Source organism: Mobula birostris, chromosome 15 (genome assembly GCF_030028105.1).
Source record: "Mobula birostris isolate sMobBir1 chromosome 15, sMobBir1.hap1, whole genome shotgun sequence".
NCBI classification, from domain to species: Eukaryota; Metazoa; Chordata; class Chondrichthyes; order Myliobatiformes; family Myliobatidae; genus Mobula; species Mobula birostris.
This window is the reverse complement of record NC_092384.1, coordinates 25,752,341-25,768,856: the sequence shown is the minus strand read 5'-3', so window position 1 is coordinate 25,768,856 and position 16,516 is coordinate 25,752,341. Positions and strand designations below refer to the sequence as shown.

General features: G+C 44.8%; 1 protein-coding gene across 2 annotated transcripts in view; it reads left to right on the top strand.

The window, feature by feature from the left end:
• The window catches only part of LOC140210492 (palmitoyltransferase ZDHHC1-like), a 67,089-nt gene extending 61,556 nt beyond the window's left edge, over positions 1-5,533 (top strand). Inside the window, exons 7-8 of one of the 2 annotated variants that reach the window (XM_072279484.1) lie at positions 1,377-1,477; positions 5,256-5,533. In XM_072279484.1, coding sequence (XP_072135585.1) covers positions 1,377-1,477; positions 5,256-5,444 — 290 coding nt within the window. In that variant the 3' untranslated portion in view covers positions 5,445-5,533. Of the gene's footprint in view, positions 1-1,376; positions 1,486-5,255 lie in introns of both variants that reach the window. The other variant, XM_072279485.1, reaches the window with a different exon arrangement.
• The last annotated feature ends 10,983 nt before the right edge of the window (positions 5,534-16,516 follow it).

Sequence of the window (16,516 nt, the reverse complement as noted above, 5' to 3'; positions counted from 1 at the left end):
GGGGCAAGTATAGAACTGGTCATGCTTGCAGGGATAAGTGCCAGGAAGAAGATGAGTGGGGACGAGTAAGTGCCCCAGGGAGTCATGTAGAGAGCGATCATGGAGAGTTGGGAGAGGTAAAGATGTGCCTAGTGCTTGGATCGTGTTGAAGAGGGCAGAAGTTAGGGAGAATGATGTGATGGATATGGAAAATCAGATGTTTTTTGTACCATCTTTTACAGCCTTGGGTTATAACTTGAAGACAATTGAATAATTCTAAATTGCAGTAGCTGTGGTAATGAAAGAAATACAAGTTTTATTTCAGAGAGGTTGTTGGATCCAACCTGAAGACATAGGCATTAATTTCTCTAACCTATGGTAATTTCTTCTGCTCTCCCACCCCTCTTGCATTTCCCAATCTGGCTCCCCGCTGCCCCTTATTTTCTCCTCACCTGCCCATTACTTCCCTCTGGTGTCTTTCCTCCTTTCCTTTCTCCCATGGTCCACTGCCCTCTCCGATCAGACTCCGTTTGCCTTTACCTCTTCCATGTATCACCTCCCACCTCTTTGTCTATCATTACCCTTCATTTACTCTCTCCCTCCCCTTGTTTCACCTATCATCCCCCACCACCTTATTCTGGCGTCTCCCCCCCCGCCCCACTTCTAATCCTGATGAAGAGTCTCAGCCTGAAACAGCAACTGTCTATTCTACTCCATTGATACTGCCTGGCCTGCTGACTTCCTCCAGCATTTATGTGCGTTGTTCTAGATTTTCAGCACCTGCAGAATCTCTTCTGTGTTTCTGAGTTACTGATGGCTCATATGTTTTGCCTGTGTTTCTTCTGTCCATTAAATTAAGGCCAGAGTTACCTTTTTGTTTTTCAAGATGTACCGCATGCACGTGTGCCAATTCTCCAGCCATAAGCATATAACCAGAAAATATCTTGCTAATATTCTGCCTAATTGTGTTTTTTATATGAAAGCAATGTGCTTGGCAATTCAGAAAGCAGGCTTTAAGAATAATTGCAAAAACAGTGCATTGCGTCCAAAACCACTGATATATCACATAGTAGCAAAAATGAACATTTTAGCGTTTATCAGATAAACTTCTTAATGTTTTCTTGATAAAAGTAGGTTCTAATGGTGTCCAGCATTAAAAAAACACATTTTGATTTTCTTTCTAAAGTGTCAAAAGCTTTTAAAACATTTTACCTGTATTTTTCAGTTTGCTATCTTAATAAATTTTACTTCTAAATTTGTTTTTCATTTATGTCTAAAGCCCAGCACTAACACCCAAAATGAACTTAATAGTATTACTCATTTTGCAAGACATCGTTAGAGATTCAGTGCAGAATTTGCAGGCGGCACATAACTTGGACACGTTCTTTCTCTGACAGTGTGGAATCGACTAAGCACTTACGAATACAAACTTTTTCACTCTCAACGTCAAAGGTTGGAAAATGATGAAGTAGAAGCTTCACAATTGAGACCTATTCAGGTAGCAAGGTGCCAGTTTTCTATAAATGATATGTGCATTTTATAACTTCTGATACTGTCCTGTGCCTGTTCAGAAAACCTTGCTTATGTTCTCAGGTTAAGCTGATTAAGATATTGACACTGGATTGTGAATCATGAAAGAATGGCAGAAACAGGAAGAATTTTGTATGTAGAGAAATGAATAGAAGTTAATAGATTCTAACTAATAAACTGACAAGGGTTGGAAGTTAGGATATAAGTAGTCTAGGAAGGTTTGAGTAACAGTGAAAAAACAGTAACGTGGAGGTCTACTAAACATTGAGACATGGTGCTAGGAAACATGAAAACGTACAGTACATCTGTGCTCCAGTTACGGACAATGAGGAAGGTTGTCCAATGATTCAGCAGGATCTTAACCAATCAGGAATGTTCTCAGAGAAATGATGGCTGGAGCTTCATCTGGACCAGTGTGAGGTGTTACACTTTGGGAGTTTGCACGTAAGATGAAGGGATAGAGTTTCTGGGAGGATTGATGTACTGAGGGATTTTGGAGGAGGTCCATAGCTCCCTAAAAGTAGCACCTATGGTGTGAAGGTGATAGAGCAGGCAGGACAGATTTCCCGTCGTCGGCAGTGGTGCTACAATTTGGAGAATTGTGTGCAGGTCTGCTTGCCTCATTACAAGAAAGATGTAGCGGCTTTGAACAGGGTACAGATAAGTTCACCAGGATGTTGTCTGGATTAAAGAGATCAGCTATAAGGAGAGGATGAACAAGCTTGGACTAAGGAAGACCTGACTGAATGGACTGATGTGTTGGGACGGCACTGAAGCAAAAATGTTGCATTGTATCTCAGTACATGGGACAATCATAAACCGATTTCCAATGTAAACTTGTCAAGCACAGATAATCTAGACAGTCAGGAGCATAAGGGAGTGTACGGTTGCTGGAAATCCTGAACAACACACAAAGTTCTGGAGGAACTCAATAGGTCGGGTGGCAGCTGTAGAAGGAATTAAACAGTCAACATTTCAGGCCAAGACCCTTCAACAGTCGTCGTTTCAGGGTGGAAATGTTAAATGCTAAGAGGGATAGCTTTAAGGTGATGGTAGGGGTGGGGGAGGAGAGTTCAAAAGAGTTTACATGGCAAGTTTCTTGTACAGCGGTGAAATCAGCACTGGGCTTGTGGTTGAATAATAAATTGAAGAGATGTTGACTGAGGAATGATTAGAGGAATTTTCTTTTTATGTCAGGGTATCTCTATTGTCTTAAGGATATTTTTAAAGTATCTTTTGTTGGTACTTTTGAGCGGGTAGATCAAATCTCCCTCACATAGCACCCCTTCCTCCAGTATTGCACCGATTACTGTCCAAGTTTATTTTGACAAAATTGATAATAAGATCACTCACCATTATATTCCTGAAATTACTTTAAATATGAAAATGTTTCCAAAGACGGGAGAGTGAAAATCACTAACCACTGATGGAGATGTGAACTCGATAAAATAATAGATCAGTTAGTTTCTGCTCATTATGGATGAACTTCAAGAGTTGATGGAAAAGGCACCAGCTGATGAAAGGTGGTCAGTGGTGTTTTAACTAATTCTATTTTGTGAGAAAAGAACATGAATTTCTAACAGGTTTCAAAGGGTGTTGATAAGTTGCTATGTAAGAGATGTGTTGATCTTGGGAAAATAGCTGGGTAAATTTGTTGCTTTTTAGATTTGCTTAGTATGTGTACGGGTATTAGTGTCCCACAGAATCAATGCCGAGACTTTTTTTTATATGAGCGTTGGTGTAAGTGAAGATGATAAAAGCTTGTTAATGGCCATATAAGGACCATGTTAAAAAGAAATTTAGAGTATGCCCTAAATGATACAGTTTTAAGGGGATGAGATTGGCAAACATATTTAAAGGTGAATGTACAAAAAGATAAAATCTGAAACAGGTCTATTTGTCACGTAAACCCTCTCCACTCTGCAGAGGTACCTGCAGGTCCAGTCTCAGTCTCTGCCAAAGCTGCAGGCCTCTTTCTCCTTCACCTACCATGGAAACATCCAACATTTCATCTTCCACCATATCCATGCCTTCAACTGCCAGTTCTTTGCCTTTCTTGCTTCCACAAAGCATCAGGTCTCAGTACTCCAGACCACAGATCCAGTTGTTTCCGACCCCGGTTCCAATAGCCCTGGACGCCTTCATTCCGGGAATGCAATCATCGCCATCTCCAGTTCCAGTGAACCCGGGCAGCACCAGACCTCAGACCTCAGACCCCACTGCCAACTCCAGTTCCAGAGAACCCGGGCAGCACCAGACCTCAGACCCCACTGCCAACTCCAGTTCCAGTGAACCTGGGCAGCACCAGACCTCAGACTCCACTGCCAGCTCCAGTTCCAGTGAACCTGGGCAGCACCAGATCTCAGACCATACTGCCAACTCCAGTTCCAGTGAACCTGGGCAGAACCAGACCTCAGACCTCAGACTGCACTGCCAACTCCAGTTCCAGTGAACCCGGGCAGCACCAGACCTCGAACCCCACTGCCAACTCCAGTTCCAGTGAACCCGGGCAGCACCAGACCTCAGACCTCACACCCCACTGCCAACTCCAGTTCCAATGAACCTGGACAGCACCAGACCTCAAACTCCACTGCCAACTCCAGTTCCAGTGAACCCAGGCAGCACCAGACCTCAGACCCCACTGCCAACTCCAGTTCCAACGAACCCAGGCAACAGCAGACCTCAGACCCCACTGCCAACTCCAGTTCCAGAGAACCTGGGTAGCACCAGACTTCAGACCTCAGACCCCAGACCCCACTGCCAACTCCAGTTCCAGTGAACCCGGGCAACACCAGACCTCAGACCACACTGCCAACTCCAGTTCCAACGAACCCGGGCAACACCAGATCTCAGACCACACTGCCAACTCTAGTTCCAGTGAACCCGGGCAGCACCAGACCTCAGACCCCACTGCCAACTCCAGTTCCAGTGAACCCAGGCAGCACCAGACCTCAGACCTCAGACCCCACTGCCAACTCCAGTTCCAATGAACCCAGGCAACAGCAGACCTCAGACCCCACTGCCAACTCCAGTTCCAGAGAACCCGGGCAGCACCAGACCTCAGACCCCACTGCCAACTCCAGTTCCAACAAACCCGGGCAACACCAGATCTCAGACCACACTGCCAACTCTAGTTCCAGTGAACCCGGGCAGCACCAGACCTCAGACCTCAGACCCCACTGCCAACTCCAGTTCCAATGAACCCAGGCAACAGCAGACCTCAGACCCCACTGCCAACTCCAGTTCCAGAGAACCCAGGCAGCACCAGACCTCAGACCTCAGACCCCACTGCCAACTCCAGTTTCAGAGAACCCAGGCAGACCCAGACCTCAGACCCCAGACCCCACTGCCAACTCCAGTTCCAGTGAACCCAGGCAGCACCAGATCTCAGACCCCACTGCCAACACCAGTTTCAGTAAACCGGGCAGCACCAGACCTCAGACCCCACTGCCAACTCCAGTTCCAACAAACCTAGGCAGCACCAGACCTCATATATTCCCATTTTAATAACCCTGGTGAAGCACAAGGTCCTAATACTTCCATTATCTTCAAACCTTTTCTCAAATGTAATCATGATCTCCTGTGGAACTTGTATGAATGCAGCAGTTTGTAGTCCCTCTTTATCTGTTTTGGACATAAAAATGTAATCTCACCCATTTGACCAGTGACCTCAATGCAAACTTATGGTGAAAACGACAGATATTTAAAAAAAAATCTAACCTTTTCAATGTCGTTTCTCCTTCTAGGTTGCAACTAAAGGAGGTGGCATTGAAAGACTGACAGACATCTCTAAGTACACGGGTTCCCACAAGGAACGCTTTGACGAAAGCGGAAAAGGCAAAGGGATCAGTGGCAGGGAGTACATAGCAGAAAATACAGGTTACGTTGCAAATTACCAGGGTGCTGGAACGTATGACCGGAAAGTGAAGAAGTAGAAGTCATTTAGATGCTTCCACTAAAGGACAGAAGGACACCTGCACTCTCTGCACCCTCTTCAGTTGCTTAAGTTCTCTAGCGTTTACATTAAAGGATAAATTACATTTCTACTTTTACTTTTAAGTGCCTTCTTTGCTGGTAGAAAGTGTGACTCACTGCTCCTGGTTCATCATTCCTGTCCTAAGGCGGCGAGCTGTGCTCTGTTGCTCTGATTCTGTTCCAAGGGATGAAATATTTTAAGGATGCACTTTCACCCACAATGGCAACAATCGTAAATGCTCGCAAACATGGAGGTTGAGGGCAATAGAGAATGTCACCATGCGATTAAAAGATTGGGGTTGGAATACCAGTGCGAGTTAAGGAGGGGAGGAGGAGTCTGCCACATGAAACAGGATTGAGGAAGAGTACCAGGCCAGACAGAAGGAAGAATGCCTTTGTGTACATAAGGGAGATCATTGACAGCTGGGGGAGTGGGGAACAGGCTGAGAGGAATATGGAAGAATATAAAGGCAGCTCAGTGATGCAGGGGAGGCGGTGGTAGTGAGGAGCAACAGATATTGCTCCTGCCTTACTGTTTGGGTTTCAGACTGACCTCCATTTCACCTGTACAGTGTTTGCCCATTCTCCTGGTGGCCTGGTTGTGCTCCTACTGTTGACGACATAGGAATGGTGTAACTGAGGGAAAAAAGCCTAACCAGGAGCAGATAATATGTAGCAACAGAGGGGACAGAGCTTTGTGTGAGTTCTACATGAGAGTCAAGAAGTTTTGGAGAACCTATCTGTCCCTATGGCAACAGTATTTTAAAACATGGTAGCATAAGGGCGGTGCGTAGCACAACAATTTACAGTACAGATGACCCAGGTTCAATTCCCGCTGATGCCTGTGAGGAGGTTGTACATTCTTCTCATGACCATGTGTGTTTTCTTTGCGTCCCCCCACAGTCCAAAGATGTAGCAGCTGGTGGAAGCCCGGTTTCCTTGGGCTGCGTAAGAGACTCTCCAGTCTCACCAATTCCATGAGATTGAGACAGTTCTCCCATCCCAAACTCCAGTTTGTGTGGACGCTGTGCAATTTGCTACCCTGTTACAAACAACAGAGAGCACGCTGACTGTATACGATTAAAGGAATTATATTTATGAATCATAACTAAAGGGTCTGTAAAGAAAAGGGCCCATTATACCAGGGGTGATTGATAAGTTCGTGGCCTGAGGTAGAAGGAGATCAGTTATTAACTTCAAGCTTTCTGCATTTTCACTCAAAGAGTTGAGATGCACGTGCATGTACTGAGAGCGTCTTGGACCTCCAGGTGGTCCACAGCAGGGGTGATTGATAAGTTCGTGGCCTAAGGTAGAAGGAGATATACAGCTCTCGTTACATGCACGTGCAGTTCAACTCTTTCAGTGATACTGCAGGAAGTTTGAAGTCAATAACTCATCTCCTTCTACCTTAGGCCACAAACTTGTCAATCACCCCTGCTGTGGACACTTTCTGGAGGTCCAAGATCCATATGCTCCACGACCGCTGGACTAAGTGTGTAAATGTAGGAGGGGACTATGTCGAAAAATAAATGAGCTAGGTTTTCTAAAATTGACTCCTTCTACCTTAGGTCACAAACTTATCAATCACCCCTCGTACTTGAACAGTCAAATATGCACAAGTTGGAGCTCAGTTCTTCCCCAAAAGTAAGATTCACCGATCCTCAGCTCCTTGCTCCATCGAATCATGATCCCCCACTGGATCGAATCCTACGACCGGCTCTCTCCAGCGTCTTCTCTCTTCCTCTCCTGCCAAACAAAGGACCCAGCTCACAACGGCGTCAGGCACACAACACAAAAAACCGCGCCCCTGATCGGACGGCTCACATTCCAAAGCACCCGTTATCTCCAACCATAAACCAAACACTGCTTCCACAGAAAGACCATTACGTTAGCAGTAAAACTTTTCCCGCGGTGTTATAGTAGGCTAATTGATCATTGTAAATGGATTAATTAGGCTGAGATTAAATCAGGGGATTGCAGGGTGGTGGGCTCTGAAAGGCCGGAGGAGCAACTCCACGCTGGGTGTCAATTAAGTAAAATAAATAAATCCTGCAAGTATATGCCATTAATGCAAGGATGATGCAATGCCAATTTTAAATTTGATCACTTTTTATTAACAGGGGATATTAAGCAAATAGTATGCTGGTGAAATAACAGGATTCGCCAGAAGCTCAGGAAAGTCTGCCGATGCTAGAAAGCCAAAGCAAGGCACACAAAATGCTGGCGGAACAGTGGCCGTCTCAGCCTGAGACCCTCCTTCACGATGGAAGAAGAAGGGGGAAGATGCCAGAATAAACAGGTGGAGAGGGGTAGGGAGCTAGCTGGAAGGTGATAGGTGAAGCCAGGTGGGTGGGAAAGGCCAAGGGCTGGAGAGGAAGGAATCTGATAGAGGAGTGGCAGCTTTGAGTGAGTACATGGTCAAAGAGTTGGAGAGCAGAAGAGGGGAGCAGTCAGAGAGGGTTCACTGAACTCATGTTGAAGAAACAATCTAAAGTTCTTCAGGGTAGAAGTCCCTTGTAGAGACTTCACAGTGGAGCAGCAGATCATACACACAGGAGATTCTGCAGATGCTGTAAATCCAAAGCAATGCACACAAAATGCTGGAGGAACTCAGCAGGTCTGGCAGCATCTACGGAAATCAATAAATGGTCGACGTTTTGGGCCGAGACCAGGATCTTGCACTGATGACCTGTGGACAAGAGGTCAAATTCCATCACAGTGGTTGTGACTTTTAAATATGGTTAGCTAAATAATCTGGAATTTCAAAAGAATAAGTTAGGCTAAGTAATAATAACCATTAAACTACTAGATCATCATTAAAAATCCATCCAGTTAATTACCACCCAATCAGAACACCAAAGTAATGGAAAGTGTTATTGTGACACTGTTACAGCTTGAGGCATCGGAGTTCAGAGTTCAATTCCAGCCCCATCTGTAAGGAGTTTGTATGTCTTCCCCAATGACCATGTGGCTTTCCTCCGGGTGCTCTGGTTTCCTCCCACATTCCAAAGACTTACTGGTTAGTCGGTTAATTGTCCTGTGATTAGGCTAGGGTTAAATCGGTGGGTTTCTGGGTGGTGCGGTTTGTTGGACCAGAAGGGCCAGTTTTGTGCTGTATCTTTAAATGTTTAAAAAATTATTTATTATTTATTAAGATACAGTGTGGAATAGGCCCTTCGAGCCCCACCGCCCAGCTATCCCCTGACTTAATGCTCGCCTAATCACAGGACAACCTACTATAACAATTAACCTACAAACCGACAGATCTTTGGACTGTGGGAGGAAACAAAAAGAAATAAACCAACCAAAAAAGATGAGTTATCACTTGGGTGTTGCTGGAACTTACCGAGCTCCAGCGAAACAAACAACATGCTGGAGAATGTGGTGGGACTGTGGAGTGAAGTGGACAGTTGATGTTTTAGGTTGAGATCCTTCATCTGAACTGGGTCTGGACAGGCAGTACATGTGAGGGCCTCAACTTGAAACGTTGACATCCATTTCTCTCCAAAGATGCTGCCTGACCCATTGAGTTCCTCCAGCGTTTTGTTTGTTCCACCAGATTCTAGCATCTGCAGACTCATGTACTCCAGACCACATTATGGTCTTGGTCGAAACTTAGACAAAGGAGCTGGATTCCAGAGCCTGATCAGTGACTCTGTCCATGGCATCAGCATAAGAGAGCTCCAATAAAATAAATCAAGAGCGTGACTCGGGAACTGACCCTGACACCAGCCACGCTGAAAGTGCACTGAGCAATAGACTGGACATGACATGATCTGCTGTGGTGGAAAAAGTACAAGTACTTCCCTTCGCTTGTGAAAAATGCTGATCAATAACTCTTTTTACAACAGCAGGAGCCCATAGTATTTACACAATTCTTTGTGGTGGAATTTTAAGATAAATACAATAATGCAGAAAATTAAAAAACAGTCATATTCAACCAGATTATGACAGATGACAAAGTTCAGAGTACATTGATTATCAAGTATGCGTACATTATACAACCTTGATCCTCATCTTACAGGTAGCCTCAAAGCAAAGAAACCCAACAGAACTCATTAAAACAAAAGAAGATAGCCAAACACCCAGTGTGAAGTGAGAAAAAACATACCAACAATAAAAGTAAGCAAATAGCATTCAGAACTGAAGTTCACACTGTGAAAGTTGCAGACCACAGCCACAGTTCAGTGCAGAGATGAATAAACCTCACCAGGCAGCGATCTGAAATTAACGTATGCCCCCTTTATTTTCATGGAGATGGACATCAACAAGAGCAAACAATGTACTTTCTAAGAAAGGATCTGTTCCTAAGCCAGCTACTTTGAGATTAATCATAGTAATTATTCACAGCAACTCTGATTTACTTGGTTAAAACTGGGAGTTCCTTTTAGTAGAAATTAAAGATTAAAGATTAGCTTTATTTGTAACATGTACATCAAAACATTGAAATGTACAGTGAAATTCGACATTTGCGTCCACAACCAACATACGATGAGGATGTGCTAGGGGCAGCCTGCAAGTGTCGCCATACCTCTGGCACCACAAAGCACAGAAATATAGAAAATAGGTGCAGGAGTAGGCCATTCGGCCCTTTGAGCCTGCACCACCATTCAGTACGATCATGGCTGATCATCCAACTCAGAACCCTGTACCTACCTTCTCTCCATACCCACTGATCCCTTTAGCCACAAGGGCAATATCTAACTTCCTCTTAAATATAGCCAATGAACTGGCCTCAACAGTTCCCTGTGGCAGAGAATTCCACAGATTCACCACTCTCTGTGTGAAGAAGTTTTTCCTAATTTCACTCCTAAAAGGCTTCCTCTTTATCCTCAAACTGTGACCCCTCGTTCTGGACTTCCCCAACATCGGGAACAATCTTCCTACATCTAGCCTGTCCAATCCCTTTAGAATTTTATACATTTCAATAAGACCCCCCTTCAATCTTCTAAACTCCAGAGAGTATACTCCTAGTCGATCCAGTCTTTCATCATATGAAAGTCCTGCCATCCCAGGAATCAATTTGGTGAATGTTCTTTGTACTCCCTCTATGGCAAGAATGTCTTTCCTCAGATTAGGGGACCAAAACTGCACACAATACTCCAGGTGTGGTCTCACCAAGAACTTGTACAACTGCAGTCGTACCTCCCTGCTCCTGTACTCGAATCCTTTTGCTATGAATGCCAAAATACCATTCGCCTTTTTCACCGCCTGATATACCTGCATGCCCACTTTCAATGACTGGTGTACAATGACACCCAGGTCTTGTTGCACCTCCCCTTTTCCTAATCGGCCACCATTCAGATAATAATCTGTTTTCCTGTTCTTGCCACCAAAGTGGATAACCTCAAATTTATCCACATTAAATTACATCTGCCATGAATTTGCCCACTCACCCAACCTATCCAATTCACCCTGCATCCTCTTAGCATCCTCCTCACAGCTAACACTATGGCCAGCTTCGTGTCATCCGCTAACTTGGAGATGCTGCATTTAATTCCTTCATCTAAGTCATTAATATATATTGTAAACAACTGGGGTCCCAGTACTGAGCCTTGCGGTACCCCACTAGTCACTGCCTGCCATTCTGAAAAGGTCCCGACTATTCCCACTCTTGGCTTCCTGTCTGCCAACCAATTCTCTATCCACATCAATACCATACCCCCAATACTGTGTGCTTTAAGTTTACACACTAATCTCCTGTGTGGGACCTTGTCAAAAGCCTTTTGAAAATCCAAATATACCACATCCACTGGTTCTCCCCTATCCACTCTACTAGTTACATCCTCAAAAAATTCTATGAGATTCATCAGACATGATTTTCCTTTCACAAATCCATGCTGACTTTGTCCGATGATTTCACCACTTTCCAAATGTGCTGTTATCACATCTTTGATAACTGACTCCAGCAGTTTCCCCACCACCGATGTCAAGCTTATCGGTCTATAATTCCCCAGTTTCTCTCTCCCTCCTTTTTTAAAAACCTGGATTACATTAGCCACCCTCCAATCCTCAGGAACTAATCCAGAATCTAAAGAGTTTTGAAAAATTATCACTAATGCATCTACTATTTCTTGGGCTACTTCCTTAAGCACTCTGGGATGCAGACCATCTGGCCCTGCGGATTTATCTGCCTTTAAACCCTTCAATTTACCTGACACCACTTCCCTACTAACATGTATTTCCCTCAGTTCCTCCATCTCACTGGACCCTCTGTCCCCTACTATTTCCGGAAGATTATTTATGTCTTCCTTAGTGAAGGCAGAACCAAAGTAATTATTCAATTGGTCTGCCATGTCCTTGGTCCCCATGATCAATTAACCTGTTTCTGACTGTAAGGGAGCTACATTTGTCTTTACCAATCTTTTTCTTTTCACATATCTGTAAAAGCTTTTACAGTCAGTTTTTATGTTCCCTGCCAGCTTTCTCTCATAATCTTTTTTCCCTTTCCTAATTAAGCCCTTTGTCCTCCTCTGCTGGACTCTGAATTTCTCCCAGTCCTCTGTTGTGCCACTTTTTCTGGCTAATTTGTATGTTTCGTCTTTGGAATTGATACTATCCCTAATTTCCGTTGTTGGCCACGGGTGCACTACCTTCCCTGGTTTATTCTTTTGCCAAACTGGGATGAACAATTGTTGTAGTTCATCCATGCAACCTTTAAATGCTTGCCATTGCATATCCACCGTCAAACCTTTAAGTGTCATTTGCCAGTCTATCTTAGCTAATTCACGTCTCATACCTTCAAAGTTACCCTTCTTTAAGTTCAGAACCTTTGTTACTGAATTAACTATATCACTCTCCATCTTAATGAAGAATTCCACCATAGCATGCCCATGACTCTCTAACCCCACCCTAACCGTACATCTATGGAAGGTGTGAGGAAACTGAAGCACCTCCTATGTATGCCATTTCAGGTTATATGCAGCATTTAATCACAATCCTAATAAAAGTGCAACACTCTCTTTAAGTTGTTAGTGTGCGAGATATGATCATTAGTGACTTGATACTGCACACCTGCTGTCCCACTCACTTCAGGATGAACCGGCAGCCGGCTTGCAGCCATTAAAGGACATGTTCATACTAGTGTTGGCAGGGCAGGGGGAAAGAAAGGCATGTCTGTCCTCACCCCCCCCACCACCCCCTCCCTACCTTCCTCCTCCTCCTCCATATCCCTCCACCATCCTCCTCCGTTTCCCTCCTCCCCTTCCCCTTCTCCACCTTACCCCTCTCCACCTTACTCCTCTCTTCCTTTTCCTTCCACCTTCCCCCTCTCTCCCCTTCTCCCTCCACCTTCCCCCTCTCTCCCCTTCCCCTTCCCCCTCTCTCCCCTTCTCTTCCACCTTCCCCCTCACTCCCTTCCACCTTCCCCCCTCCACCTTCCCCCTCTCTCCCCTTCCCTTCCACCGTTCCCCTCACTCCCCCTCCTTTCCACCTTCCCCTCTCTCTCCCCTTCCCCTCCACCTTCCCCCTCTCTCCCCTTCCCTTCCACCTTCCCCCTCTCTCCCCTTCCCTTCCACCTTCCCCCCTCTCCCCTTCCCTTCCACCGTTCTCCTCACTCCCCTTCCTTTCCACGTTCACCCCTCTCTCCCCTTCCCTTCCACCTTCCCCCCCTCCCCTTCCCTTCCACCTTCCCCTTCTCTCCCCTTCCCCCCTCCACCTTCCCCCTCTCTTCCCCTTTCCTTGGTTCTCCCATCCCCCTCCCTTCCCCCTTATTCTCCTTCCCCCCACCCTCCTTCCTTCCTTCCCCCTCTCCTCTTCGCTTCCCTCCCCTTTTCCCTCCCATAATCATAAGACAAAGGAGCAGAATTAGGCCATTCAGCTCACCAAGTCTGTTCCACCATTCCATCATGGCTGATCCCGGATCCCACTCAAATCCATACACCTGCTTTCTCACCATATCCTTTGATGGCCTGATTGATCATGAAACAATCAACTTCCGCCTTAAATATACCCACGGACTTGGCCTCCACCGCAGTCTGTGGCAGAGCATTCCACGGACTCACTACTCTCTGGGTAAAGAATTCCTTCTTACCTCTGTTCTAAAGGATCACCACTCAGTTTTGAGGCTGTGCCCCCCAACTCTGAATACTCTCACTATAGGAAACATCCTCTCCACATCCACCCTATCTAGTCCTTTCAACATTCGATAGGTTTCAATGAGACCCTCTGGATTCTTCCAAATTCCACTGAGTACAGGCCTAAAGCTGCCAAATGCTGCTCATATGTTAATCCCTTCATTCCTGGAATCATCCTCATGAACTTGCTCTGGACTCTCTCCAATGAAAACACATCCTTTCTGAGATATGGGGCCCTAAACAGTTGACAATACCCCAAGTGTACCCTGACTAGTGTTTTATAAAGGCTCAGCATTATCTTCTTGCTTTTATATTCTATTTCCCTTAAAGTACATACCAACATTGCAACTGCCTCTTTACCACAGACTCAACCTGTAAATTAACCTTCTGGGCATTTTGTGCACGAGGATGTCTAAGTCCCTCTGCACTCTTGACGTTTGAACCTTCTCCCCATTTAGATAATAGTCTGCATTATTGTTCCTTTTACCGAGCTGCATTAACAATACATTTCCCAACACTGTATGTACTAGTACATGAATGGCGTAAGTCACTGTGCCACATTTAGTTTTCATGTCTTGCAGTTACAAAACGTGACAGTGGCGACAAGATATTTTTAAAACAAACCCAGGATGGCTGCCTATCTGTTGAAATGCAGCGAGAAGTTTGAAGTTATAAAAAAACAGTACAGCATGTCTCTCTTTGGAAGAAAGTTAAAAGAGGCAGAAAAACTGGACAAATTCACTGGTTCATAAACAGTGAGTACCGAGTGATAATAAGCATAAATTTAATCTAAGAGCAGAAATGGCTGATTACGTCAGAAAGACAGAGGAGTTCAACTGCACAGAGATAACTGGCTGCTGTATATGGAACAAATTGAACAGTATTTTGAAGCAAATGAAGTAGCCAATGAGACACAAGTGCGAGTTTTGCTGAATGCTTTGGGTTTAAAGGCTTAGTTTGTTTACAAGTTTGACGGCTCCAACCAAATCAGCAGAAACGAGCTTTGCTGCTATCATGAAAGTAATGCAGGAATATTTAGAACCAAATCCATTGTGATTGCGGAATACTTTAGGTTTCACAAGTGGAATCAAAAGGAAAGGGAGTCAATTTTTTTCAGTGGATGTGGCTGAATGGAAGAGATTATCTGGGCATTGTCAGTTCAGTGACAGGCTTGATGATGCACTGAGAGATCATTTAGTTTGTGGTATCTTACAAACAAAGCATTCAAAAACAGCTCCGAACTGAAGCACAAATTACCTTTAAAAGAGCAATTGAAATCACTGTATCTATGAAAACAGGAAACAGAGACGAAATTGAGTTGCAGTCAGGAATGAGTGTAAAAACAAACAAAACAAAATTGTAAAGTCTAAGCAGAAACTTGTCTGGCCAAACACCCGATCAATGCAGGTTTAAAAGCGAAACTTGCAGAAATGCAACAAAGTAATTCACATACAAAGAGCATGTTGGGCAGACAAAAATAAATGGACTGAACAGGGAAGAGGAAAAGTGAAAAGGTCAAGCTGCAGTTTCAAAAAGAGCACTGATCTGCATGCTGTTGATGAAAAAATCTGATGATGAGAGTGACACAGGACTAGATGCAATGTGAAAAATAACAATAGATACTGGCTCGGCTGTTTCAGTCATTGCACAAATGAGTTTGAACAGCCTTTCTAAGATACTGAAGTGAAATCTGCAGATATCCACCTAAGACCCTAAACTGGAGAGAGAGAGTGCCCGTGGGAACAACAGTTGCAACAGTGAAATACAACAACCAACAAGCCACACTAGGCTTGTATGTGGTAAAAACAAAAGGGCAGGCATAGTGAAGAAGTGAGTGACTGCAACAACTACAACTTGATTGGAGATCCATCCACCATTTGCAAGCAACATCACCTGCAACAGAGTCAACTGAAAGCAAATTAAGAAAGGTACTGGATGATGCCACAGCAGTACTCAAGAGTGGCATTGGAAAGCTTGAACATATCAAGGGTAAAATAGTGTTAAATTAAAATGCCGCACCAAAGTTTTACAAAGACTGTCCAGTTGCTTATACCATCCATGATAAAGTAGCCACTGAGCTAGGTTGCATGGAGGCTGAAGGAACTATTTCCAAGGTTGAGTGGAGCCCATGGGCAGTGTCAGTGGTCTCAGTAGCCGAGAGGAATGGGTCTGTCAGGATCTGTGGCGACTTTAACGTTACCATCAACCTAGTAGTGGAAGTGGATCAATACCCTCTGCCCAGGAGAGACGATATCCAAGCTGAGAGCAAAAGTGTTGAAGGAACTACATGCCAGATTGATTGGCAAGAACAAACTAAAATAAGGCAAGAGCAAGTGGAGTGGCCATTGTTGGAGTGGATAGGGTTAGAGTGGGGATTTTTAGGCTACAGTTCTTCGAGGCTTCAACAACCAGAGGCTTGAGTGAGAGAAGGTGAAAAAGCTGTATGTAGATTTTTATCCCCCACAGTCTATTTATTGATTTTCTTTCTTTATATTTGCTTAGTTGGAACAGTAAGGATACCAGGTGGGATAGTTGAAAGCTCATCTTGTGGGGTGCAGGAAGGCAGAGAGACCTCCAGTGTCTCTGACGACTTTACTTGCAGGAAGTGCATCCAGCTGCAGCTTCTAACACTCTGTGTTGAGGAGTTGGAGCTGGAACTGGATGAACTCTGGATCATTCAGGAGGCTGAAGGGGTGATAGTGCATATAGAGAGGTAGTTATACACAAGGTGCAGAACACAGGAAAGTGGGTGACAGTCAGGAAGGAGAAAGGGATTAAACATCAGTGCAGGCTACCCCTGTGGCCATCTGCCTCGACCACAGGTATATCACTCTGGATACTGTCAGTGGAGATAACCTAACAGAGCAAAGTCCCAACCCTCAGGTCTCTGGCATTGAGTCTGGCTCTGTGACTCGGGCTGGGGGTGGGGGAGAGCGTGAGCTGTGGGATAGGGGTAT